The 27,664-nt window shown below is 36.3% G+C and overlaps 1 protein-coding gene across 1 annotated transcript; it reads left to right on the top strand.

Moving 5' to 3' along the window:
• The first annotated feature begins 21,578 nt into the window (after window positions 1-21,578).
• On the top strand, window positions 21,579-23,867 carry LOC145048462 (GTP cyclohydrolase 1-like). The gene is made up of 2 exons (XM_078996959.1): window positions 21,579-22,431; window positions 22,556-23,867. The coding sequence occupies exons 1-2, from the start codon at window positions 22,224-22,226 to the stop codon at window positions 23,692-23,694; spliced, it is 1,347 nt and encodes a 448-aa protein (XP_078853085.1). The 5' UTR covers window positions 21,579-22,223; the 3' UTR covers window positions 23,695-23,867.
• Window positions 23,868-27,664: the final 3,797 nt, after the last annotated feature.

The raw sequence follows: 27,664 nt of genomic DNA, 5'->3' as shown, positions 1-27,664 counted from the left end.
GAGGGGCCCACAGATATCGCTTTTATCCCAAAGGTAAAAGGAATGGATAAACTTCGACTCATATGGCTTGTTCTACTACTTGTTGAATCATACACAAAGACACGTTTTATAGCACCGAGTTACCAAATGCAGTTTCGTGCAATCAATGTACAACCAACTCATAGTAACAACTCATATCTCTAGGTTTGAAGAATATAAGATATTATCGTCTCATGATCACTCGTGATAAAATCCATGAAGTGATTCCAATGAGCGCGGGTTGAATCCAATACTCAGAACTTATGAGCACTCATGAGTGTTGTAGCCCTTTGTCCAACATCTTAGACCTCTACAAGCCAACCCATGACAGTCTTAATTCATATCTACTTCCAACATATGACCGACTGTGGATGGTTTGAATAACTTAGTCATTCCGGAAGAATAACCTAGTTTATTCGGGAAGTCAAAACATGCAAAGTGAAACACAATAATAATTGAATCCAATATGGTCTCAGAACTTATGAATATAAATAAAACACTTTTTATTTATCACCATATGATTACACATTATTTATTGTATATTGTTTCAGCTATCAACATTATTCTTGAATTTAAAACAATAGTTGTCCCATGCTCCAAGCATGCACACTATGTTTTCTAAACACTAGTCATGCCATACACCAAGTATGCATAATATGTTTGTCTATGATCTTTATTTTGTGAACTAGATCAAATGAACATAACTTCAATGATTCTCTTTTCACACTCCCAAATCCTTACTGCAAATGCAAGAATTCCAAATTCATGTCATTTACTGAAATCTGTTAGATTCTAAACTTATATGCATCGATCCTCTTGTAATGATTATGCACAAAGTCAGAAAGACTTAACAACAATCATTACAGAGCATTCCAAAGGAGATCAAGTCCTTGGAACCATCCTTCTTGCATTAAGTTTCCTTAATCTTACACAGATTGAAAATTCTAACTTTGAAACATTTCCAGATTCCATTTCGACTATCACTTCTGAACAAGAGTTGCCTCCTTACAGATTATGTCAATATGGTCCTTCCAGAATTATCACTATACTTCCAACTGTCCTTGAGCAACCAATCTTTGGTAAACCTTAGATTTTCCTCGACAATTGTTTAATCCTTTTAGTCATATCCAGTTCTAAACCTTTTCCTTTCTTATTGCCCTAGGCATTTGGAAAATTTTAGAAAGGATGAATATAGCACATGTAATCGATCCTATATCCGAAGCATATGGGACACGATTCATGATGTCTCACATAAAGACTAAACCAGTCTTTTGCTATAACATTTCCATTTCAATTTGCCAAGTTCTCATAATTCAGATTATGAAAAGGGATGCCGTAATCATAATCGAATTTAAGAACGCAAATAATGGACCCATATACAGAATTTCCTTATGTTGAGCCATTCCAACATGAAATTCATATATATCCTTGACTAAATGATTAAAACCTCATGATCTAAGCTTATAGATTTGAGATGAAGTATAATTTCCTCTCCCTTAATTATAGCAAAACAACTTTTTCCCAATTGAAACCTTTTGTTTTCTATAATTAACATTGCTAGCTTGCAATACTTATCATAATTATCATGCTCCCACTAACATGATGATTATTAGCATAACACTTATGCTCCCACTAGCTTTGACATGTACTCAGAAAGCTCGACTTCTAGAAATCAATACTTTATTGATTTTCTGACCAAAGTTCAGATTTCTGATACTAGATTGTTTTGATAAGACTTTATCAAAAACATACACCTTCCCTTAGATAGCTCATGGGTGTGTCAAAACAATTTTAAGAACTATGAAAATGGATGCCGTAATCATAGTCTTGACCGTTTTGACCTTTGCCATTTCTCACAAGTCCAAGTTAGTGTGCCGGTAAACCACACACGCTCCACTAACGACTTTGAGAATGCAAATATCACAATTGCTATCTAACTAAAATCTACTTAGTGGAAGTGTTTCCTCACCATCATTTTCATGAATCAGAGAGAAACCTTATGACACTTAGATTTATTGGTGTATGAGTTCCTACCCATATGAATTTGTCAAAACCATAATCACAAGACAAGGATAATGACAAATCCAAAACCATATGGATTGAACTCAATCTTAATTTCTTGCCACCTGGTAGCTCAAGGGCCTACCATTGCTTCCAAGTTGTTGTGCAACACATTGAGAACTCTAAGAACTCATATGCAAAGTCAACTTTAACTGGAATGGGCACAGAATATGTCAACACGATAGGTTATAAACCTTAAGTCGTGTGCTAGTGAAGAACTTTAGGTTTCATTCTTGATTAGTTCTTGAGACTTTCAAGACCTTTAAGACTCCCACTGTCCTCTTGACATATAAGACTCTCTTGTCAGATATTCAAGAGATAGTGTGGATTCTAATCAAGACAAACACTTCATACAATTGGCCTTAGTTGGTCTTTGTTTTATCCAAAACATCACAACTTACCAATTTCAAATGTACAAGAGTAGAAAACTTTTACTCTTACATTTGATAAGTGTTTTAAACCTTCTTAAAGACATGTCACTCAAATTACAATCTTGGAGTATGACTCTAAGACTTGTATTGGAACGAAGTATGACTCATCTTCTTGATTTAACCATTTCAACAATTCAAGATCCCTTCTTCTTAGTCATAAGAATGCACTAAGACTTCCTTAGAGAACTAATTTTGATATGGTTTCTTAATCATTAAGATGATCACAAAACTGATACTAAAGTACTCTCCCATCTTTTCAGATTTGAGAAACTTTTATCCTTCTGCCTAATTTGATTCTTCTTATTCGCTCTGCCTTACATTTGGAACCTTTTCCAATGTCTCAGAGTTACACTTAAGCTTGTAAGTATAATCATATTTACTGAGCTTTAGTAAACTATGACGAATAGCCTTATATCTTTTGTGGTGGACTTAATCAGTGCACATGACAATGTACTCGATCCCTTAGTCCATTACTTGACTCACACATCCATGTGAATAAGTAATTAGTCTTAATTTTTCCAATACTTGAAAGTTCTCATTCATCATGCTATAGAACTTGCATGATTCCAAGTCCCGGTCCAATTGAGACTTTGGATGATGAGAATCTTTCCTTATTTGGTAAATTTAGACATTACCACAAATGAAAGAATCAATTTCATACTTCCACTCTTGCTATTAATGGAATCATATAAGCAACAATTTTTCCTCAAATGCCATTGTAAGGATATTTTTAAAATAAATAAAATCAAAATTTTCTTTTATTTTCAAAACTATGCGGAAAAACTTATCCTTACAATCCATATGAAAACTTGTTGTTATCTATTCCTTAGCAATATCTCATAACTCCTAAGAAGTAGCTCAAGAATCCGATTTTTCAAACTACGCGATAGAAATCCATCTATGCCATCAGATTCAGCATATTCTTTCTTTAAGTTCCTTTACTTTTCTTTGATTCTTAAAACATTACCATGTGACCCAGTCACAACATGTATCAAGAATCTCAGAATAGAAACTTAACAGAGTTAGATTTGTGGACTTTTACCTGAAGTAGAGTCAATCTTATTGACTTTAACATCCTTAGGTAAATTAGGCAGCTTCGCAACTAATGACCCTTACTTTGGCAATATAAACATATGGACCCTTTGATAATGGTACACAGGACTATTACAGACTTAGCTTTTCTCTTTACCATTTGTTCAACCGAATTGACTATGGCCGATCCCTTTCCATTGGGAAGAGAATGCTTTTTCTGTATTTCCAGTGTCACCATTGTCAATGTCCATAAAGTTTCAGGAAGTTGATCTTAGATAAGATCATTAAGGGTCTTGTCATAGTCTATTTCATAGGTGTCCCAAAGGAACTCACTATGTGACTTAGAAAGTGATTGAACTACCAACTTTCTCAAGACTTTGACACCCAACTCTCCCGGCTTGTCAATATGTGACTACATCTCCAAGATGTGATCACACCTAGACCTTGTCTTGCCAATAGGGTTCGAGTGACCTTAAATTTTTCAAGAACTTGTGGGTTAGGGAGAATAATTGGAAGAGGAGAGAGAAGTATGATATCCATGGGACATCATCTTTATTTAGGAAAGCTTGTTTCAAGAGATTTGGGAAGATCATAAATGTCTAATCCAGACATGTTATGGGAGATATTCAAGATAGTTGATCTAAAGTCCTTAATATGACACCCAATATGAAAATATTAAGGCTAGGACCCAACAAACTATTTTATAACTTAGAAGAGGTATGCCGTAATCCAAGCTATAAAACAATTTGAAGGTAGGTGAATGACGATTCACCAATTTCCACCAAGATAAACGAAATGTATTATTAGGTTTTAATTGGTTTTGAAACTCCTAGATCTTTTGAGATTCATTGAACTGTTCAATGGCATGTTTCAATCTCGAGTGTGCCCTTCAGGTTTTGTGACTGGGATGCCGAGGATCACACAACAAGGTGTGAAGTAACCATGCAAATTACTGGGTACCCTTAAGTGTTTATCCCTCAATCGATGTGCCGGTTAACCACACACGCTCCATCGATACTATGATAAACATTAAGTTACCCTTTGCCTACCTTGTTAAATACGAGTTAGTGTGCCGGTTAACCACACGCGCTCCACTAACCGACTCAAACAAAGTGCAAAGTGTAATTTCGTGGATTAGCACCTTATTCACATTTTTCTAAGTAACTAAGATTGGGTATTATTAAAAGTTTAGTTACTTAGTATTTATCATTAATACTTTTAATGAAGGGAGAATTATAGTCATGTCAAACCCGTTCGGCTAACGACCCTCCACCAGTCAAGCGAGCGGTGGGTGAGAGTGAACACCCATTAAGTTGCCATTTTATAGGCAACAACCTTATACCCACCTTATAGACCGGCTTCGTGAATGAGGCGTACTAGCGGTAAGACCGACTTTACTCTTATACATATAAATATTATTAACTTATAATATTATAAAGTATAAGGGTTGAATTTTAACTTTTAAAATTCTAAGGGCTAACTTGGAATTAAAGTATTCATAAGAGAAAACTTTACAAATTCCAAAACTTGAGGGCAAGTTTTGAAACTATTCAAAACTAATTAATTCCATAACTTATGTATTTAAAGTAGTTTTAATCCAAAAACTCTTCAAGTTCCATAACTTGTGGACAAATTATGGAAGACTTTAAATTAATAAAGAATTAATCTTTTCTTTATTTTATAACTTATGGAATTAATTAAGGTTACATATTTTATTTATTTATTTTTTAATGAAGTGACTCTTGAACCTCCATAACTGAAGGACAAGACTCTTCATCTTTTGTAACCTTTGCCAACTTTATGAGTTTTATGAGTCTTTAATGTGACTCTTCATGTAACTTAAGGATAAGTTACACAAACACATTTTATACTCAACTCTTAGATTAATTTGGATTGAAAACAACTTTTTCACTCAACTTTTCTATTAATCTAAGCAACTCATAAGAACAAGATAATTCAAATCAAACTTTTTCATGTAATTAGTCTAACCTTTAAACTAATACAAAACATGAATCTATTGACAATTATCTTAAAAATGGATTAGCATGAACATTACCACATTTAAAAACAAGTTTATAAGTTCAAAACAACTTAGGGTAATGTTCCTAGTCCATTTCTAGCCAAAAACCTCGAAGATATGCTGTCTGGGGTCCAACTCGTCGAGTGCATGAACACAACTCGGCGAGTTGGATGCATTTTGCCTTGGACTCGTCGAGTCCCTTCATGGACTCGGCGAGTCAGCTGGGCTGACAGCATCAAAACTCGATTTTTCAGCTTCCATTGCAGGTATAACAAGAAAACAAGCCTAGGCTCTGATACCACTGTTGGGTTATGAGCATTCTAACACTCCTAAGTGTACATGCAACCCTAAATACCTTGGATCTATGTTTTCTCTATTATACATGCAAATATGAACATCCAAGGTATTATCCTAATCTAGCATACAAAATAATGAATATAACAAGATAGAATACATACCTCTTTGATAGTGCTTGTCTTCATGAAGCTTGAGTGCTTAGTGCCCCAAGTGTGACACCTCAAATGGTTCACACAACACCAAATACACTTGGAATAACTTGAGAGAAACTAGAACACTTCATGAAATCGGTTAGCCCTCTCTAGAATAATCTAGTGTCCGATTTTGGGAAGAATAATATCTTTATATAGTGTTACAATTAGGGTAAACCCTAATTGTCATGACTTTCCATTTCCTTGGATCCATGGGTTCAAATACACCATGGAGCATCCATGGAGCATCATATGGGTTTTGGCCCAACTAGATAATCCATGGAGCATTAGCCCACTATATAAGTATGGATGATTTACACAATCAACCCATATATTTAATTAGTCTTCTTTTGATCACTTAATTAATCCTAGATTAATTCTTGATCAATACTAATTAAATAATCTTATTATTCTTATTATTAATATACTAGAACTTATAATATATTAATAACCATAAGTGTCTTATTTCTCTCATTATAGTCTATCCAAGTGCATGATGCCATGCAACCCAAATGGACCATGCCGGGTCGGGTCAAGTCTTACCAATTATAGTTATGGACTTAGACATTAATCCAACAGTGAGTTCATAACATAATAATTTATATCAGATTAAAATTAAACAAAAATAATACATAACATAAAATCAAAACACTTAATCCAACATTGTTTAGCATAACCAAAGTGACTACATAACACCACAGTGAGTACATAACATAAAATTGAAACACTTAATCCAACATTGTTTAGCATGACCAAAGTGAGTACAAAACATCAAATTAAAACACTTAACCCGAAATCAGTTGTCATAAATACATTGACTACATAACGCCATTGACCACACTTAACCTATTCTAGTTCCATTGGCTTGTCAATAGTGTGGCCTTCCCCATTTTTACCCTCAACCCGTGTACCAAGTTTTTTCTTCAAAAAATTTTCCGACTTCGTTCTTGTCTTGACAATTACCTTTTTACCCCTCCCTCATATATCATGTTTACCATCCTTTGTCTTCCTACCATTGCTTCTTTCCCAAACATTACCATTACTGCCCTTTTTACCCCTCCCCCTTTATCATTTATAACATCATTTGCCTTCTTACCACTGCTTCCTTCCCTAACTTTTCCATTATTGCCCTTATTACCCCTCCCCCCTTTATCATCTATAACATCATTTTCCTTCTTACCACTGCTTCCTTCCCCAACTTTTCCATTAATACCATTATTACCCCTCCCTCCTTCCTTATCTGTCATACCTTTTTCCTTCTTAGCATTGCTTCCCTCCCCATCAATAACATATGATCTCTTCCTTTTCCTTACCTTTAGTTTTGTTGGCTTTTCAGATTTAGAACATGTAACCTTGTTATGTCCTGCTTGTTTGCATACACTACACATAATCTTTTTCCCAACCTTTTGATACAGTATGTCTAGCACCCTTTTCACTTGAATCCTTTCTTCTATTAACTTTAGGTCTACCTGGCATTTTTCTTTTCAATGGTGGCAAAAGTGGAATGAATTCAGTAGGTGGCCACATGTTGCTACCATTCATCCTACACATAAGATACTTGTAGGTGTTCTTATAAATTGCTCCATAGTACATTGGATCCACATAATTACCAACATCACTGTTAAGGTATGAGATTGTTGCAACTGAATGCACACATCCATACCCATTTAGTTGCCACACTCTACATGAACAAGTCTTCTTATCTACATCCACAACGTAAGACTCTGCCAAATTCCTTGTTTCAAACTGGTTTAAACCAGTAGATAAAACATGTCAATACCTGATGTAATGGTATAAAAGTTAGGGTGTATAGTGGAAAAACTAAATAAAGTATTAATAGAAAATAAAAAACCTTTGAGCTCTTTTCAATTGATTCAATAGGATTGTAATGGTTGGGCATGGTTTATAATCAGGCCATGAACAACCTTTGATGGTGAGATTGAATTGCATCTCCATAACATACAACCTAATTTCTTCTAACATTGTGATTATTGGCTTTTTCCTTGCATCTCTAATGACATTTTTGAAGATAATCCATTTTCAACTGCATCACACATCCTCCCCTCTCTAAAGAAAGCTTTACACAATGATTTTGGGTTCTTTTCCATAAGGTAGTCAAATGTTGCAGGATTTAGTACTTGTATTTCCTTCATTGTTGCATTGAATAAAGGTTCATTTGATGCTTTGCAAGCTTTCCAAAACATCCTCTCATAATGCACACCACTGAACCTTTTCCTAAAGTTGGTAGCAATATGCCTTGCACACTGTCTGTGTTCAGCATTATGCATTACTTCCTTTACAGCCTCTAATAGCCCCTATACAATTTAAATTCATATGTTAAGAAAATGGAAATTTATTAACAACAAATATGAAGTATAATAAGTGATTTACCTTATGTTGATTTGACATCAGGGTGATACCACTACCATCATCAACTTCTAGATCATCTTGAAGATTCTCCAAAAACCATTTCCAATTTTCTTTATTTTCCACACACACAACTGCCCATGCTATTGGAAAAATATGATTGTTAGCATCTCTTCCTACGGCACATATCAATTCTCCACTACATAATCCCTTTAAGAAACAACCATCCAGGTTTATTGTAAGGTCGAACCTTATAATATGATGATGTTCAAAACAACAGCTATACAAGAACACATCTTGACAAAAAAAATCTTCATACTCAGCTTCAGCTTCTATTTTTACAGGCCAGTAAGGACTATCCAGCAACTCCTGTCTTCTATTCAGCTACTCCATAGCAATTAGTATGTGAAACTCTCCAGATAGATCTTGATGACTCGTGCACATTTGTCTTAAGCCAACAAGATGTGCTGTTGGAGCTCTTGGAATTTATGTGGTGCGCTGAAAGCACATTTTTTCTGTTTTTATCGAGATAAAACATTCCATGTTCAGGAACAGAGATGAACTTATGTTGAACCGGCTCAACACCGATAGGAAGAGAGTTGTTTATTCCTTTAGCACCAAAATTTAAAACCAGCACATCTTCACTATTAACTTGAAATCTGGTCCTTCTGATTCTTGGAACTGAAGAACTTTGACCTTACTGCTGAGAACGCTGCATAGGAACAAGATCCAGACGCTGAACTTTCTTGATCAGTAAATAGAGGGTACAGGTCAGTTCTGAAGAGAGAGCCGAAGTTTGCTTGGATGCCAATTCAAGCAATTCCATCCATTCAGAATATCTGTATCTGATCAGCTCATCCCTCTTGACAACTTCAGTGTATGGATGTTGAGGACCTTGACGAGTGATCAACAAAGTAAGAATTTTCTCGTTACGAGGTTTAGAGGCTTTAACCTTGATGATGTTATCACTGCTCACTCGTTGTTTAAGAACATCTTGAAATCTCTTACGATCAATCCGGTTGAGAACATTTTCAGTCCTTGACTTGCTGCCGCTGGGAGGAGGCTGAGAAGATTTGGATTTGGACTGATATTCTACGAACTTTTGCATCTGAGCTTCAAAAGATCCTTTGGCCTGAAGTTTATGCTGAATGAGAGATTCATCAGCTTGAGCAATATTCTTTAGAAGCTGAGCTTGATTGGCTTCATTAAGAATTTGCTTAACTTGATCAGGAGACATGTTCCATTCAGCTGCCAAGTTGGATATGCTGACGGTGGACTTAGGTTTCTTGCTAGGCAGAGAAGTATCAGTGTGTAAAGAAGCCAATTCAGTATTTGCTGCCTTGCGCTTGCGAGATAGAGGTTGAGTATCCTCACTAGCTACATCAGAATCTTCTCCTTGGACTGGCATAATGGGATCAATGAATTTCATATCTAGCATTTGACATTCATCATCATGTTCATCTTCATCATCATCTGAGGCTTCCCCTTGAACTAGAATAGTGGGATCAATGAAGTTCATGTCCAACATCTGACACTCATCATCATGTTCATAATCATGCTCATTATCTTCAGCAAGCTTTTCAGTATCTGCTAGTCTAATAGGCTCCTCAGCAACTGGTCTATCAGACTCGTGCACAGACTGTGGTGGCTCAGTCTGGTTTAAGGTGTTATCCTCAGATCCGAGCTCAACAGATTCAGTGTCTCCCTCTTTTGGATCATCATCATCGTCATTTTCTCCCCCTTTTTGATCATCATCATGTTGTGGGCCAGGGGAAGGAGTTGTCAAAAGAACTCCCTTCAGTTGATGGACATCGGCCTCAATTCGTAAAAGACGCTGACTCATGTCCCGAGTCAGTGTAAGTAGCTCATTGAATGTTGAGGCCGGTATATGAAGGAATTGAGTACCTGGAACTTGTTGGGAGAAAGGTTGCTCCCCCGGAGAAGGGTGCTCCCCCTGGGATGGTTGCTCCCCCTGAGATGGTTGTTCCCCCTGAAATGGTTGCTCCCCTTGAGCTGAGTGAACTTTCTTAGTGACAGAAAGAGTATGATGAGAAAGTTGAGGGGAGAGATGACCACCATCCTGTGATTCAGCTTCTTGATCAGCATGATCGTCGTTGTTACCATCAGCTCCTTCATCAATATCAGCGGTTAGTGAAGGAACGGTATATGGATTTGCAATCCATTCTCTCATCCGATCAGAGATGCCGATGTCAGTTTCCAATGGATCATCCTGATACATTCGCATTGACATGCGTGGGCATTGGATGGGGTTTCCAGAGTGTGAGTAGTAAGCTTCAGCGAAAAATTTATCTAGCACAAGAGCAATCCAGCATGGAAAGGGGACATGATCAGCGCGTATATTTGCACGAAGAAGTTGAACAAGCTGATCAAAGAAGAAAGCCCCATAATCAAGTCGTTTGTTGAGAAGAAGGGAACAGACGACTTGTTGCTCATAAGTGCTCAGTTGATCACCACTGCGAGATTTGTGACCTACACATTTGCACAGAGCACCGTTGAAGAACTTCCATCCTGGAGTCATACATTGACGTAGAATGAGAGCTGATCGAGTACCAGCCTTTGAGTGATCATATCGCAGTTGATGAAAGAGACGTCGACAGCGTTCAATAGGTGGAAGCTCAGAGAAGGGTTCAAAGATTGGTAACCTGAGCGCAGCACTGAGGAGGTCAGCGGTAATAAAGAGTGTTTTCCACGGCCAATAGTCCCGGAGATGACGTTGTTTTCATCATTAATTTTTGCAGTGTAGTAGAACTCACATACTTGTTCGGGAAATAACTCTGATGGAACGTCACTGATTGCGTATCGGAGTCGGCAAGAGACTAAGAAATTGAGAAAATCATCAAGTCCAAGACCTCGATGAACATCTGGAATATCAGGGTTGAAAACTACGTTGGTGGCTTTGATGTATATAGGAAGAGGAGGAGAGTTTGGAGCTGGGACGACTCTTCTTAAAGTGGAGGAGAAGGTGAACAGTGATGCCGACATTGAAGAAGTTTAGGATTCTACGTTTTTTTTTTCTTTTTGTTGTTAAAAGAGAGAGAATATTGGAGGAAGGTAAAAAGGTTTGGGAAGAGGTGAAAAGGTTTAAATAGGAATGAAAGGGTAAAAAGTAATGATTATCTTTAGCGAAAATAACTGCGTATCTTGACAGACTGTCAAATAAAAAAAATAGTCGTTGGGTAAATAGAGTCGTTGTACCAAAGAGGAAACGACAATCAGTGACTACGGAAGCGCTGAGATTGTTGTCACAGAAAGTTATATGCTGAAAGATAGTTTGTCGTCAATTCAAGGTACAACTTGCTTGTTTAGGGTTAGCAAGGTGATTGGTGCGTGTGATAGATACTAGTTTAATTATCTAACCATCGGCACAGAGTGTCGAGTCTTTATCAGTGAGTGGTATTTCTTACTGAATCATTAGACACTGAGTGAGAAGAAGGTGAAGAGAGGATTGTTGTGTGTGATAGACACTGGTGTTTTGGTCTAACCATCGGCAAAGATTGTTAGATTCTCATCAGCATGTGTTTTGTCACACCGAATCATAGAATCAGTGTAAGATTGGTAAGAGTGGATAGTTGCGTGTGATAGAACTTGGTGTTTTGTCTAACCATCGGCAAAGACTGTTAGATTCTCATCAGCATGTGTTTTGTCACACTGAATCAAAGAATCAGTGTAAGATTGGTAAGAGTGGATAGTTGCGTGTGGTAGAACTTGGTGTTTTGTCTAACCATCGGCAAAGAGTTTCAAGTTGTTATCAGTGTATGGTTTAATACAGTGAATCATTCAACTTTAGTTTAGAAGATTTGTAGAAGAGAGAGAGAGATAAGAGATCATACAATTAACTCGGCATGCTAAACATCATCAGCACATCATCATCAGTACAAAAAAAACATTAGTGTATAAGACAATAGCAAACATTAGTAAAACAATTTTTCAATCGAGAGTGATTATTCCAAGTTTGCCAATGATGTGAACATTAGTTTGAGTATCCAGGGCCTTGGTGAAAATGTCAGCTAGTTGATCGGAAGTCTTGACATGCTTTAAAACAACCTTGCCCTTCTCAACATTGTCTCTGATGAAGTGATGTATGATCTCTATATGCTTTGTCTTTGAGTGCTGAACCGGATTCTGTGTGATCTGAATGGCATTGGTGTTATCACAGAATATAGGAGTCTTTGTGAATTTAAGCCCATAGTCTAAAAGTTGATTTTGAATCCATAAGATTTGAGCACAACATCTTCCAGCGGCAACATACTCAGCTTCTGCAGTGGAGATAGCTACTGAGGTTTGTTTCTTGTTGGACCAGCTGATTAGTCGATTTCCAAGGAAATGACATCCGCCTGACGTGCTCTTCTTGTCTAAGTTGCAACCTGCATAGTCGGAATCAGTGTATCCAAAGAGTTCAAGCGCTGAGTCACGAGGGTACCACAGTGCCAAGTTCTAAGTGGCCTTTAAGTATCGAAAGATGCGTTTGACTGCAATGAGATGAGACTCCTTTGGATTAGCTTGGAATCTAGCACAAAGAATGGTTCCAAACATGATATCAGGACGACTTGCACTGAGGTAGAGAAGGGATCCGATCATTCCTCGATAAAGAGAGTTATTAACATCAGCGCCAGTTGGATCAGCGTGTAGCTTATCAGTTTTGGACACCGGAGTAGAAGCTGGTTTGCAGTTGCTGAGAGAATACTTAACTAGCATGTCAGCAATGTATTTACTTTGACAAATTGAAATACCTGATTTTTGTTGCTGAACCTCAAGACCTAAGAAGAAACTCATCTTCCCCATCATGCTCATTTCGAACCTTTGAGACATGATCTCAGCGAATTCTTTGCTCAGCTTCTCATTTGGAGATCCAAAGATGATGTCATCGACATAGATTTGAACAAGAATCATTTCCGAGCCTTTCTGTTTGATGAAGAGAGTATTGTCAATTGCTCCTCTTCTGTAGCCATTTTCAAAAAGATATGATGTCAGTGTCTCATACCAGGCCCTAGGAGCTTGCTTCAGTCCATATACAGCTTTATCTAGTCGGTACACATAGTCAGGGTGCTCTATGTCTTCAAAGCCTAGGGGCTATTTGAGAAATACCTCTTCTTGTAACTCACCATGAAGAAATGCCATTTTGACATCCATTTGGTAGACAATGAAGTTCATGTATGAAGCGTATGCGAGAAACAGTCTGATTGCTTCAATGCGGGCAACTGGAGCAAAAGTCTCCCCGTAGTCGATGGATTCAATTTGAGTGAACCCCTGAGCAACAAGTCTTGCTTTGTTGCGAGTAATAATACCATATTTATCAACCTTGTTGCGGTAGACCCAGCGTGTTCCGGTGATGGTCTTTCCTGATGGTCTGGGAACAAGCGTCTAAACCTTGTGCCGTTCGAACTCGTTCAGCTCATCTTGCATGGCCTTAATCCAGTCAGCATCTTGAAGAGCCGAGTGTATCTTGTCAGGTAAAATCATTGAAACGAAATTCACGTACATGCAAAAATTATTAGATACACGAGATCTGGTTCAGACACCATCATGAAGATTCCCAATAATTTGATCAACAGGGTGATCTTGATGTCCAGAAGCTGATTCCACTGGATTTGACGTTGAAGTGTTATTGCTGAAGGGAACATCAGTTGCATGAGAGTCTTCATTCTCAAGAGTTTCATCAGCATCAGACAAATGAGTTGTTGAGTTGACCGCAGTATCTTGATTCAAGGAATTTGGATCTGGAACGATAGGATTAGGAATTGTAGCTTCTTCTTCAGTGTGAGAAACTTCATCATATGGACAAGAGAGAAGCTCTTGAAAAATAGAGGAAGAATGAGCTACTTTTTCATCAGTGTATGATTCCTCATCAAACTTCACATGAATAGATTCTTCAATGCACTGCCTGTTCATATGAAAAACATGAAAAGCTTTTGAAATAGATGAGTATCCAACAAAAATACCTTTGTCAGCCTTAGGCTTAAATTTTGATCTTGGATCACGCTGATTAAGAATATAACAAATGCATCCAAACACGTGAAAGAAGGATACGTCCGGCTGTCGACCTTTCAGCATCTCATATGGTGTCTTCTTGTGAATCATGTGAATTAGAGATCGGTTCTGAGTAAAACATGTTGTATTAACAACTTCAGCCCAAAACGACATGGGAAGACCAACATGAATCATTAAGGTCCTTCCTGCCTCAATCGGTTTTCCATTTCTTCGTTCAACAACTCCATTTTGTTGAGGAGTGCGAGGAGCTAAAAATTTATGCCCAATGCCTTTATACTTACAAAATTCTTCAAGAGTTGAATTTCGGAACTCAATTCCATGATCACTTCTTAGCTGCTTAACTTTGAGACCAGTCAGTGTCTTATTTTTACGAATCAGCAAGATAATTTCCTGTGCAACATGGCTTTTCTTCTTCAAGAAAACCACCCATGTAAATCGAGTAAACTCATCCACAACCACTAGAGTATACTTGTTTCCTCCTTGGGAACGATCAGGAATAGGTCCAAACAGGTCCATGTGTAATAAATGAAGAGGAACAGATATGCTAGAACATGACTTGGGTTTGAATGATGACATGGTTTGTTTTCCTTGTTCACACGCTGAGCACATCTTGTCTTTGACAAAGCTGAGTTTTGGGAGACCTCTAACTAGATCTTGATTGGAAATTTTGGATAGATTTTTAAAGTTCAAATGAGAGAATCTTTTGTGCCAAATCCAGCTGAGATTGGTTTGAGACTTTGTAAAGAAACATTGCATCAGCACCTTGTCACTTGAGAACATGTCAAGAACATATATATATATATATATATATATATATATATATATATATATATATATATCATCTTTTCTGCTTGCTGAAAGTACGATGTTCTTGTCAGTGTTAACAACTCTTCCTTCCTTCTTTGTGAAGTGAACTTCATAATCAGCATCACACAATTGGCTGATTGAGATAAGATTGTGTTTGAGACCCTTTACATATGAAACGTTCTGAAACACCACGTTATTGCACTTGATATTTCCATATCCTTTAGTGAGCCCCTTTCCATTGTCTCCGTATGTTACTGCAGGACCAGTTTTCTTGACATAGTTTTCCAGAGTTCCAGGAGAGACTTGGATCCTGTCATATGTCTAGAGCAACCACTATCTAAGTACCATAGATGCTCCTGGCCCTGCAGTGCTGAGAACCTAGTTAGAACACACTGACCCATTGGAAGATGGGTCATTCACAAAGTTATTTGACAATATATTATAGCACTCTTTAAGAAGACAGTTTAAAGAATTTGATTTAAGAGTCCATTTTTCATTTCTAACTTTGATGTTATCAACTCTTAATGATGTTTTATCAAACTTGCATTCACTGATTTTGTGAGTTGAGTCACCACACCTGTAGCAAATTCTAGTACCAAAGTTTTTCTTGGTAAATGCATTTTTAGATTTAACACATTTATATTTGAAAGATTCACCAAGTGAACTTTGAGTCCTTTTATTTAACATTGAATTACTAAAGAATTCAGTGTCAGAAGAACTACAATCAGTGATGGATGAGGAGCTGACATCAATATCAGATTTAGACTTATGTACTGAAACACTGCAATCAGGATATTGTTCAAGTTATTCATGAACAGCATGAAACACTCCGTTTGAGGCAGGAAATGCGATAATATTTTTAGTGAGAGGAGTTGGTCTCACAAGACGTGCAGGATAAGAAGTAGGATCAATTCCAGTAATTTCAATATTACACTCAGTAACACCATTAGAGTCAGTAACACATTGTTCATCAACGAGACTCTGATTAATAAAGGTGTTGCTGATAAATGTGTTTTTGAAACTATCTTTTAATTCATTTATGGAATAAAATTCAGATTCCTTTTCTTGAGATTTAAAAACCTTTTCTGCTTCAGCAAAATTTCCCCCAAGGATTTTCTCACATGAGTGAGGTATTTGAGCAGAAATAACATAATTAGCATTTTTGTGAGATTTAGCCCAAAGTTTTAAAACAGTTTGTTCTTTGTTCAAGAGGTCTTTAACTTTATCAATTTCAGCAGATAGTGAGGAATTTGATAAACTAGTAACTCTTAGATTTTCCTGAGTAGTGTCGATGATGTTATTTTTTAAGGATAGTTCAGTTTTAAGAAGATCAATTTGATTTTGCATATCTCTTATGGTTTGATTCTTCTTAGAATTAAGAACACCCAAATACTCAAACATTTTGATTTTTTAATTCATTGAATATGAAACAAAGTTTTGAACCTGATACATTGAAGGAGAATCAGTGTTGTGCTTCCTGGAGTTTTCCACTGCATCAGACATATCAACATCAAATGAACTATTGCTGACTTTACATTCATCAGTGTCTTCTATCTTGACCATCAGACACTTAACTTCATCATCTGATGACTCCTCATCAGTCTTTATGTTCCAAGTTCTTTGCTTTCAGTTTCTCAACCAGTTTTGAACATCATCATATCGGGGGAGATTGTAAGGTCGAACCTTATAATATGATGATGTTTGAAACTGATCACTCAGCATCAGCATATATTTCAACGTCAGCATCAGCGTCAGCGTATAAACTATTCAGTATATGTAATTTATTTAATGTAACAAATTTAGTATTTATCTTGTTTCCATAGTTATCATATATTAGTTAGCTGGAACATCCCTGATTTGTAGGGATTGTCTATAATATTTCTATATAATCTTTTGTACGGGTTTGTGAAGGGGTTGTCTTTCACAAACCCTAATAGCCGCTTTGTGCGAACAATAATCTCTTTGTGAGATTATCATTCTTAGTGAAAGCTCTTTGTGATACTTCGTTGTTCTGTTCTTATTATTAGTCATTGTTTGATAAATCAATTGATCTAAGGTCCTTTCATTTATTACTCTTCTACAACTTCCTTTCCAACCTTGTTTCAGCCCCTCAAAGCATATGTAAAACTTACTAAAATATGTCTTCCCATCAGGCATACTGTTGACATCCAATTTGACAGTTGATCTTGGATTGGATCTTCTTATCTCTTCACCATATAACCAAAGCTTGGCATAATGCTCAACTAGTGTACCTTCAATAAGTTCAATTGCATATTTCTTTGGTCTTCTACACTGTCCCATACTAACATCAATTCCAAAATTTTGTTTTACTTCTTCCTTTAGCCTAACACTCATTTTTTGTTTTTTTAAAATTTTGGATGTGAAATGGCTACCAATCCATGCATAGCTTATAATTGACCCCATTTTAAAATTTCTAGCACAATTATGATCGTCTATAAGAGACTTAATCTGGAAAGATTTTTCCTCTCTCATCCATGAAGCCCACAATCTAAACTTGCATTGCCGTGAACAACATTTAACTAAATGCCTCCTACTATCATTTTTTTGTAGCACAATTGATATCCTTTAGCAACAACATAATTACACAACATAAGTTTTAATTGTTTAGGATTTTCAAATCTCATTCCTAACACAGGTTTTTGGTTTTTCCAATAAACATTTTCATTAAAAGTTGTTACCTCCTCATGAATTGGGTCGTGTTCATCCATCTGATCAAATGGATCTTCATGAGATGGATCCTCTTGAGGTGGAGTGTCTGGAGTTGGCTGCTCCTTGGGGCAGAGCTTTTTCAAAAATACATCATTCAAGGTCTTGTTCATGGGGATGCAATCTCCATCTTCAATGTTATCGTCCACATCACCTTGCACTTGTACTTCATCTAGGTCAATGCCTCCTTCTGTCTCAACATGCAACTCTTCGACTACTTCACCTACACCAGAAAACTTGTCTTCGGGGGTGCATACTTTAGCCATCTCATCAATAATCCATTGATGAACATGAACACCAACATGATCCATGTACACATAAATTACACAACCGGAATCGTACCCTACTTCGATAAACTCCTGGTAGTCTTTCTTAGTTGCTATTATCCTCAGTCCTTCAGGGAACTCAATATCGGGCATGCAAAAGTACACATCAACACATGTCTCGTTTGCGAATCTCTGAATAAACACTAGAAATTCGTTTTTGTCCATTCCACCAAAATCCACATCCTCAAACCTTTGCTCCACTCCATCTGAGTAACTGATCACTGGATACCTCGTAAACAAACCAACAAAATGAAGATCTATCTGCATGTAGACGGCCATAGAAAAAATCCAGGTTTTATTTTTTGATGAACAGTAGAAGAAAAAGGAGATATTGGTAGATGAAACCGATTAAAGACGAAAATTACTTGGAGAGGAAGGGTTGGTGCCATTTATCAATACACTAACACATGGCATATGATTTAGTTTAATGACCTGATTTTCTTTTAATGACATGTCCAAGAAATAATGCTGATTCGGATTGGGGTCACCCTTCACTTTATAAAAATGATCTAATTAGCCGGTTAAATATTAGTTTATGCCCTTCTAAAGCCAAAAAATAAAATAAGGGACCTTTTACACCAAAACTTGTAAGTTAGTGGGGTTACAGTGACATTTTCCCAACGTTAAAAAGTACAATACAGACTTTTAACCAAAATCCATTTTTACTCGTTTTCTTAAGAGAATTTTTTTATATATGTCCCTCAAATTGTTTTGTATATCCCTATTTAAATATAATATGATTTATATAAATATTCTTGACCAAAAAGTGGGAGTGGTTTGAAGAAAATAACCAACGAAAAAACATTTCATAAAATGACCAAAGGATCCGCAGAGCACCCTCTGCGGATCTATTGAGTCCTCTGCGGATTTGCTACACCTTTGTGGAATTGAGTTTTTTTTAAGTTTTTTTAATTTTTTTTTGCGTTAATTTTAGTTTATTAATATTAATTTTTTTTAAATATATTAATACGTTATGTGATTATTATGTCAAAATTTTGAGAAAAAAAAGTTTTTTTTTTATTAATATAATTTTTTTAAATATAGTAATACGTTATGTGATTATTATGTAAAAAATTTGACAAAAAAAAGGTTAAAAATATATATATTTTTAAAATACACTAATATGTTATGTGATTATTATATAAAAAATTTGATAAAAAATGTTAAAAATAATGAATTTTTTTATGTAATATGTTGCTAATGATGTATGTTTTCAATGTATTTGTACTGTTTTGTATTTTATGTTCTATGAAATAAAATAGAAGTTAACTCAACTGTTTCGTAAATAACATAATACAAACCAAATACATAATAATGTAATACAAATCGGTGCATATAAATAACCTAATTAAAATTATACAAATATTCCATATTATTTGAGGGGCAGCGTTAAAGGCATAAGTTAAACGGGTCCAATAACTTGGATCATTCACCCTGGTGGTCTTGTGGATATTAATATATGCACGAGTTGGAGGTTATCCTCAGCGCTCCATGGTATGGAAGCCATTATGACGGAAAATATGAGGGTTAATTTTTCAAAAAAAATGAAATGAAGAAGAAATGGTACAAAATCGATGAAAGGATATGCATGGTAAAGTGATTTTATATTACTTATTCCGCAAAATTGTTTGGTAATCCGCAAAGCTGTTTGTTAGTCATTTTTTATTCTCTAACAGTTCTGCGTATTCCCTTATGCAGATGTGTACACTAATCCGTAGAGGTGATTCCAAGAAGAGAATACGTATGTACATTGATCCGCTGATAATAGTTATGTGGATTCTCAACCAGTTCTGTGGACTGATATTAAACATAAGTTTATTATTTTTAACTTGTTTTTATCAAAAATTTTACATAATCACATTAGGTATTAGTGTATTTAAAAAAAAATTAATGTTCATAAACGAAAATGAACGCAAAGAAAACGAAAAAACAAAGAAAAAAAATTAAAAAAAATAAGAAAACAAAGATTACGCAGAGCTATAGAGGATCTGCAGAGCCTTCAATGGATCCACAAAGGGTGATCTGCGGATTAAACATAAGTTTATTATTTTTAACCTTTAATGGATCCCTCATTCAAAAAAAATTATATTAGTGTATTTAAAAAAAATTATATTAATATACTAAAATTAACGCAAAAAAAAAACAAAAAAAAAAACTTTTTTTTTTCTCAATTTTTTTACATAATAATCACATAACGTGTTAGTATATCTAAAAAAAATTAATATTAATAAACTAAAATTAACGCAAAAAAATGAAAAAAAAATTAAAAAAAAAAAAACTCAATTCCGCAAAGGTGTAGCAAATCCGCAGAGGACTTAATAGATCCGCAGAAGATGCTCTGCGGATCCTTTGGTCATTTTCTGAAATGTGTTATTCCTTTGGTTATTTTCTTCAAACAACCCTTTTTTGATCATTTCTCAAATTTACTCACATTTTTTTCTTCATATCTTTTTGGTCATTTCTCGAATTTACTCATATTTTTTTCTTCATATCTTTTTATTTCAGAGACAATCTTCTCTTAGTTCTAACTTTTTCTATCTTTATTGGGATTTATTTTTTCATATGACAGAGACTTGGTAGCCTGGTTTATCTTTTTTAATATTTAAAAAAAATAATCTGGTTAAAAGAAACGAACAAAATAAAGTAAAAGAACAAAATATACATTTCAACTTTTATATTTACAATGAAACTTACCCAAAAAGCCATTATATACAAAAACTAAAGTTCAAGGGACTTAAACCCCAAAAATTTAACAACCACATGGACTAAATTTGCACACTAGTCAAAATATTAACAAATCAACCATATTTTATCCAAAGTATTAACAAATTAACGGTAAAGATACCACATAAACGTTAAAAAGTACAATATAGGCTTTTAATCAAAATCCATTTTTACTCGTTTTCTTAAGAGAATATTTTTATATATATCCCTCAAATTGCTTTGTATATCCCTATTTAGATATAATAGTGTATCCCTATTTAAATATAATATGATTTATGTAAATATTCTAAATCAACCACCATAAAAATAATAAAATAAAATATTATTGGAGTATTTACTGTTCTCTGATCCGGAATCTATGGGAATGAAAAAAATATATATTCCAAATGTTAAAGTCCATTTCCATTTCTATGGTGGGTTGGTGGCCTCCATCATCAAGATCATGGTCATCATGTCATCATCTCTTTGACCCGACGCGTTTATTCGACCCGGTTCCCATCAGGCGGTGGGTGAGTCCTATAAAGTATAAACCCCACTCCAGCACACGTCCAACTTTTGACCTCCCACCACCCCCTATCTCCTCCCTCTATTTCTCTGACATATACATATACATATACATCTATGTATCTATATATTCCACAGGCACAAACACCATGCAAGTGTGTAACAGATTGAAAACGATGGATTACCAACCCCAGATCATGCACAAGGGTCCCACTTCAAGACTCGTGAAAAAAGACGCAACAGTCGATAACCCTCATTAATTCACCAAGGAGTTAGAAGATCCAAGGTTGGGATTCGATCTATTTCTTGATCTTTTATTATTCAATTTAATAAACGAATAAAAAACATTACAAAATCAACGTCATACATACCCTTCATCTCTATATAATTCACACAATTTACATTCACAAAACGCACATCTTTGACTCTTATTCTCCCCAACTTGTTTATCATTTCTCTCGTAATTTTCACAACCCCATCCTCCATATCCCTAACCAGTGGCCACCTTTCTTTATCTTAATCTTTCAAAAAGTGCTTCTATTTGGCTGGTTTATTTCTTGTCTTGACGTTTCTGATTTTCGATCTGGGTTTTCGATTTTTGGATCTTTTTACTCAAAGATACAATCTTTATTGATAAATCAAGAAAGGGTTTTGATTAGATTTAGATTTTAGATTAGATCCGATTTGGGTTTTTAAGGCTTCTCTTTCAATGGGAGCCTTGGATGAGGGTCACTACAATGCGGTGCTAGAAAATGGAGTGAAGCTTGGTGGTTGTGGTTTCGAGCAAGAACCAGAGACTGTAGCCATTGAAGATGCTGTGAAGGTTTTGTTACAGGGTTTGGGTGAAGACATCAACAGAGAAGGTCTTAGGAAGACCCCTCTTCGTGTTGCTAAAGCCCTTCGTGAAGGAACTAGAGGTTAGCTCTTTTCTTATTGCGAAGATATATGTTGAATTACTGTGGTTTGAATGTTTCCTTTTTGAATAGGGAAAATCAAAAATGGTTGTAATGTTTTTTTTTGTGTATGCTTGCTCTTATCCAGGCTATAAACAAAACGTGAAAGACATAGTCCAAGGTGCGTTATTCCCGGAATTGGGATTAGAAACCGGAATTGGCCATGCCGGAGGAGCCGGTGGACTTGTTCTTGTTAGAGATCTCGATCTCTACTCATACTGTGAGTCATGTTTGGTCCCATTCCAGGTCAAATGTCACATAGGTTACATTCCATCTGGTCAACGAGTTGTGGGCCTTAGTAAACTTTCCCGTGTAGCCGATATCTTCACCAAACGCCTCCAAGATCCACAACGGTTAGCAGACGAGATTTGCAACGGTTTACAACACGAAATCAACCCAACCGGTGTTGCTGTTGTTCTCCACTGCTCACACATCCGCTTCCCCGATTCCCATTCCGCTTTTCTCGATTCCAACCAAAAAAGATGGGTCGACGTAATAGTCAATTCCGGTTCCGGCTCTTTCGGGAAACCAGATTCCGCCAATTGGATCGATTTTTTCGGTCTTTTACGCCGCCGGGACATAACCTTAGATAACATGCATTCAAGAACCACCAATAAAGATTCTTGGTGCCCGTCGCGGGTCAAAACCGGTCCCGGTGTCTCACCCATGGATACCGCGGTCACCTCGATTATACGGTCATTGGGTCAAGACCCGGGTCGGAAAGAACTCACGGGAACCCCAACCCGGTTTGTAAAATGGCTATCTAACTTTAAAGATTCAAAATTGGAGATGAAAATTAACGGGCTTGGTTTCGGCCCGTTGACAACCACAAGCCCAACGAATTGCAAGATTAGATCGGAGTTGAACTTATCACTATGGTCGCTTTGTGAGCACCATTTACTTCCGTTTTACGGGTCGGTTCATATTGGGTATGTATCGAGTGAAGAAGTGAGTCCGATTTTGAAATCTATTCTACAATCGGTTGTACATTTTCATGGTTTTAAGCTCCAAGTTCAAGAACGACTCACGAGGCAGATTGCTGAGACTGTTTCTCGATTGTTGGGTGGAAATATAATTGTTGTAGTGGAAGCGAATCATACTTGTATGATCTCAAGAGGGATTGAAAAGTTTGGTAGTAATACGGGTACGATTGCAGTGTTGGGTCGGTTTTCGCATGACCCGGCTGCAAGAGCGGAGTTTTTAGAATTGATTCCAGAATCGTTGTAGGTCGGGCTCGATTTTGCATATATTTTGTATCTTTATTTTGTGAGAATTCATCAAATTCTTAGGGTAGATGTTTCTGAATTCTGATGCTGGTCTTGTTGTCGCAATGGATCATTATTCTATCAATTAGCAACCACTTTATGACCATGGATATTTGTATGGGTTTTTTATTCAAATTCTTGATGAGGTATGGGGTATCATTATTCCTAGGTGTTGGTTATAGAGACCCTAACAAATTAATTTCAAGTTTTTGAAAGTTGACTGAAAGATTGTATTAAAAGAAAACATGTTTTCGGACCACGTTGTCCCTCTCTTGCAAGTTGAGAGAGTTCTGAAATTTAATATATTTTATGATGAAAATAAAAGTTTGGGTTTTTGGCACTAACGAAGTTTGCACATTTACACTCATGTATGTTTTATACTCAATTAGTCCTTATAATTAGGTAATACCGGCTAATTACACATTTGCTGGAAACTGTATCCGATTAACGGGTTACATGTTGATGTGTCTTAACATACGTGGACGTACCTTACCATTGTTGAAAGTCAATGTCCTAGTAGTCTACATAGCAATCTATTTTTGCACATTTATTTTACGGTTATTTATCGTGAATAAGTCTAGGTATTGATTTGGTCTTTCTAGTTTTTCTGGTTTGTTAGTTGGTATCATGGTAATAGTGCATGTGCATGTGGTCCTTGTTTTTTTTAGTATTTAAGTTTGTTAGCTATGTTAATGAAAATATTCAGAAAATTTGAAGCAACTTTGTTCTTCCTATGGTTGAACTCCATTGAGTCGGTGGTGCGAAGAAGTTGAACAATAACTACAACACTTGGTCTACATACCTGAAGTCGTATTTGCAAGGCCAAGATCTATGGGGGCAAACGGGGCGGGGGTAGGGGTGGGGGAACGGGAAAATTTTGGGGGCGGGGGCGGGAGATGCACTCCCCGCCCCGTTTGCCCCCGTTGACATCCCTACTCTGTGACACCCAAGGAGGCTTGGGATACCTTAGTTACCTTGTTCCCTAAGAAAAACAATTCGAAGCTGCAACTCTTAGAGAATGAATTGTTGTTGGTATCTCAACGGGATTTAACAATCCCCTAATACTTTCATAAGATCAAAACGTTGTGCTAGGAGATAGGAGAGCTCAATACACAATCCATGATTGGTGAGGCACAAATGAAACGAATCATAATACATTGGCTAAAACAAGATTACAAAAGTTTTGTTGCAACCTGGGTGGCTTACACAGCCAACCCTAGCTAAATTCGAGAATTTACTAGCTTCCCAAGAAACTCTCGCTAAGCAGCTTGGAGATATGTCCATCAGTTCAACGCCAAAGACAAATGCGGAAGCCCTTTATGCTAACAATAAGCACAAAGATAAAAACTGGAATACGGGCTCGTCTAGTAACTCAAATAGGCCCAACAAATAAGAAGCCTCGTCTAAGAGGGGGAATGAGTCAGAAAAAGGTGAAGTGAGTGGAAATGGAAATGGGAATAGAAAACCTAAAAGGTATGCGAAACGTTTTCCATACAATTGCCATTCGTGTGGTCGGAGGGGCCATATGGCCAAGGATTGTCGCACACCTCAACTAGAACAAGGAAACACAACAACTGTAAGAGAAGAAGAATAGTGGGATGTACAAGCCCTAGAAACTTACAGACGATGAAGTCATAAAAGAAGAAGACTCTGTGCTGACAGTAACAACAACTAATCAATTTGAAAATCATCTCAATGATTGGAATGTAGATTCAGGTTGTTCAAATCATCTCACTGATGATAAGGAGAAGCTAATTAATCCCTATTCATAACCCTGGTTTTGTTCTTCCTTTTTAATTAGTCAGCTGAAGGTCCAAAATGTAATTTTTTTTCTATGGAAAGACAACGAACTAGAGGAGGGGTATTACAAAGACCAGCTTCGTAAGATGAGGTTTGAGTTATGCATAAAGGAAGACCACAATGAGGTTGTGAAGGTACAGAAGAAATTGGTTAAGTTGCAGAAAGAAATGGAAGCTGAGAAAGAAGCTTTCGACACGGAGTTGATGGAGGTGAAGGAGAAAAACAGTCTGATGAAGTCTTACCTAGGAAGTGCTAAGTGTTTCATTGGAATCATTGGGATGTGGTTGAAGTGTGCTTGAAGTGCAGTTCATGGTTGATGATTTATGATTTATGATGGTTGATGATTTATGATTTATGATAGTTGATGATTTATAATTCCAACCAGTCTTTTATGTAGTATATGTGTAGATGGTCATCACAGTAGAATTTTGTTTAGGTTTGGATGGATGAGTACATGATCAGTATATGTGAATGTAAGGTATATATAGATTTTAGATGGTTGTATTTTTAACAACTTTTGTATGTGTATGTATAAAAGATCCCATGAATGAATGAAGGACAAAGATAATGGTTATAAGACTTATATCCATGTCTGTACTTAATGATATTTATGTGCTCCATTTAAAATTGAATTATAGGAACCACATTGCCGGGCATATGGAGCACACTTGGTCCATTTTAAATTGAATTGAGTTCTGTATAGTGGTGGTCCCTTATATGCATCATGTGGTCGGCATTTTATAATTGGCCATATTTGTCCTTGCCATGAATATTAACCTCATATTCCCTTGCCATGCATGCAACCTAATAACAAACAACCAGCTTAATAAAAACACAACAAATAACTAAAAATAACAACAAACTTACTAACATACAACCAAATTCACATAACATAGTTCATACAAAAACCAAGTTCTAGATTAACATCAATAACAATTAAAGTGCATCTTGATTTTGAATTCCCAGGTACATCTTCATCACCAACTCTTTTGGAAAGCTTCAACTTGATAATCCTTTCATACTTTTTCCTTCTGATTTTATTCAAAAGGGATCTAATTGGTCCTTCCATCACCTCATTTTGCACATGCACCTCATTAACATTAACATTCTAAGCATCACCATCATTGACATCAACACCATTGCTTGCATCATCAACACCATTGACTATATCATCAACATCATTGACTGCATCTCCATTTCTAGAAGCATCAAAATCCATAGGTGTGAGTTCCACCTCATCATTGTCTTGTCTATCATTATGACCTCCTTCACCACCATCATTGAATTCAATGCTACCCTCATTCACCTATGTGATAGAACATTAGCAAAAATAATAATAATAAACACAACAAATGATGTAATTATTTATTCACCTGCAAGACAAGCTCTTTTTTTGTGTACTTCAACCTTACAAAGGATACATTTTTGTTTCTTAACAGCCTTGGATACCCTCTGTTGCAGATCATTGGCTTGTGTTTGGGTACTCTTCTTTGGTTTGTTATTTGACTAGTTTTCGGCTGCATCTCTTCTCCTTTTAGTTGCAGGTTTCCAAAACATTTTTCTATGAACAAGGGGTAAAGGTGGTGCTAACCTATGCTTGTATGCTTTCATGTAATTAATGCTATTAAACATTTTATCAACATAAGACTCCACATCCCTATTCATAAAACTAATTGCTACAAAATAATGAACACACCCAATTTCATTAAGCTGCCATAGTCTGCATGAGCAAGTTTTCCTTTCAAGATCTACCTCATAACCATCCCTAGTTCCTCTTACTTCAAACTGATTTAACCCACTAGGTAATACTTGGTAATGTCTGTGGAATTTCTTAACCTCATTCAATAACTCTTTAATTGTTGGGAAAATTTGATTGCCCCATCCTTTGCCTTTGGCTTTCATGTTGAACATTCTATCCATCATATATAACCTCAACTCCTCCAACATGGTGATAATTAGTTTCTTCCTAGCATCAACAATCACAACATTGAAACTTTCAGATATTCCATTCTCCATAACATCTACCAGTTTCATAGTAGGCTCTTGACCCTGTTTGGGGGTCTGTCCATCAGATACTTATGAGCACTTGGGTCTAGATCTTTAAGGTCTTGCATGACAATCTTAAATTCTGC

Source organism: Lactuca saligna, chromosome 5 (genome assembly GCF_052625555.1).
Source record: "Lactuca saligna cultivar CGN05327 chromosome 5, ASM5262555v1, whole genome shotgun sequence".
Taxonomy (NCBI): domain Eukaryota; kingdom Viridiplantae; phylum Streptophyta; class Magnoliopsida; order Asterales; family Asteraceae; genus Lactuca; species Lactuca saligna.
This window is presented reverse-complemented; position numbering and strand designations above follow the sequence as displayed.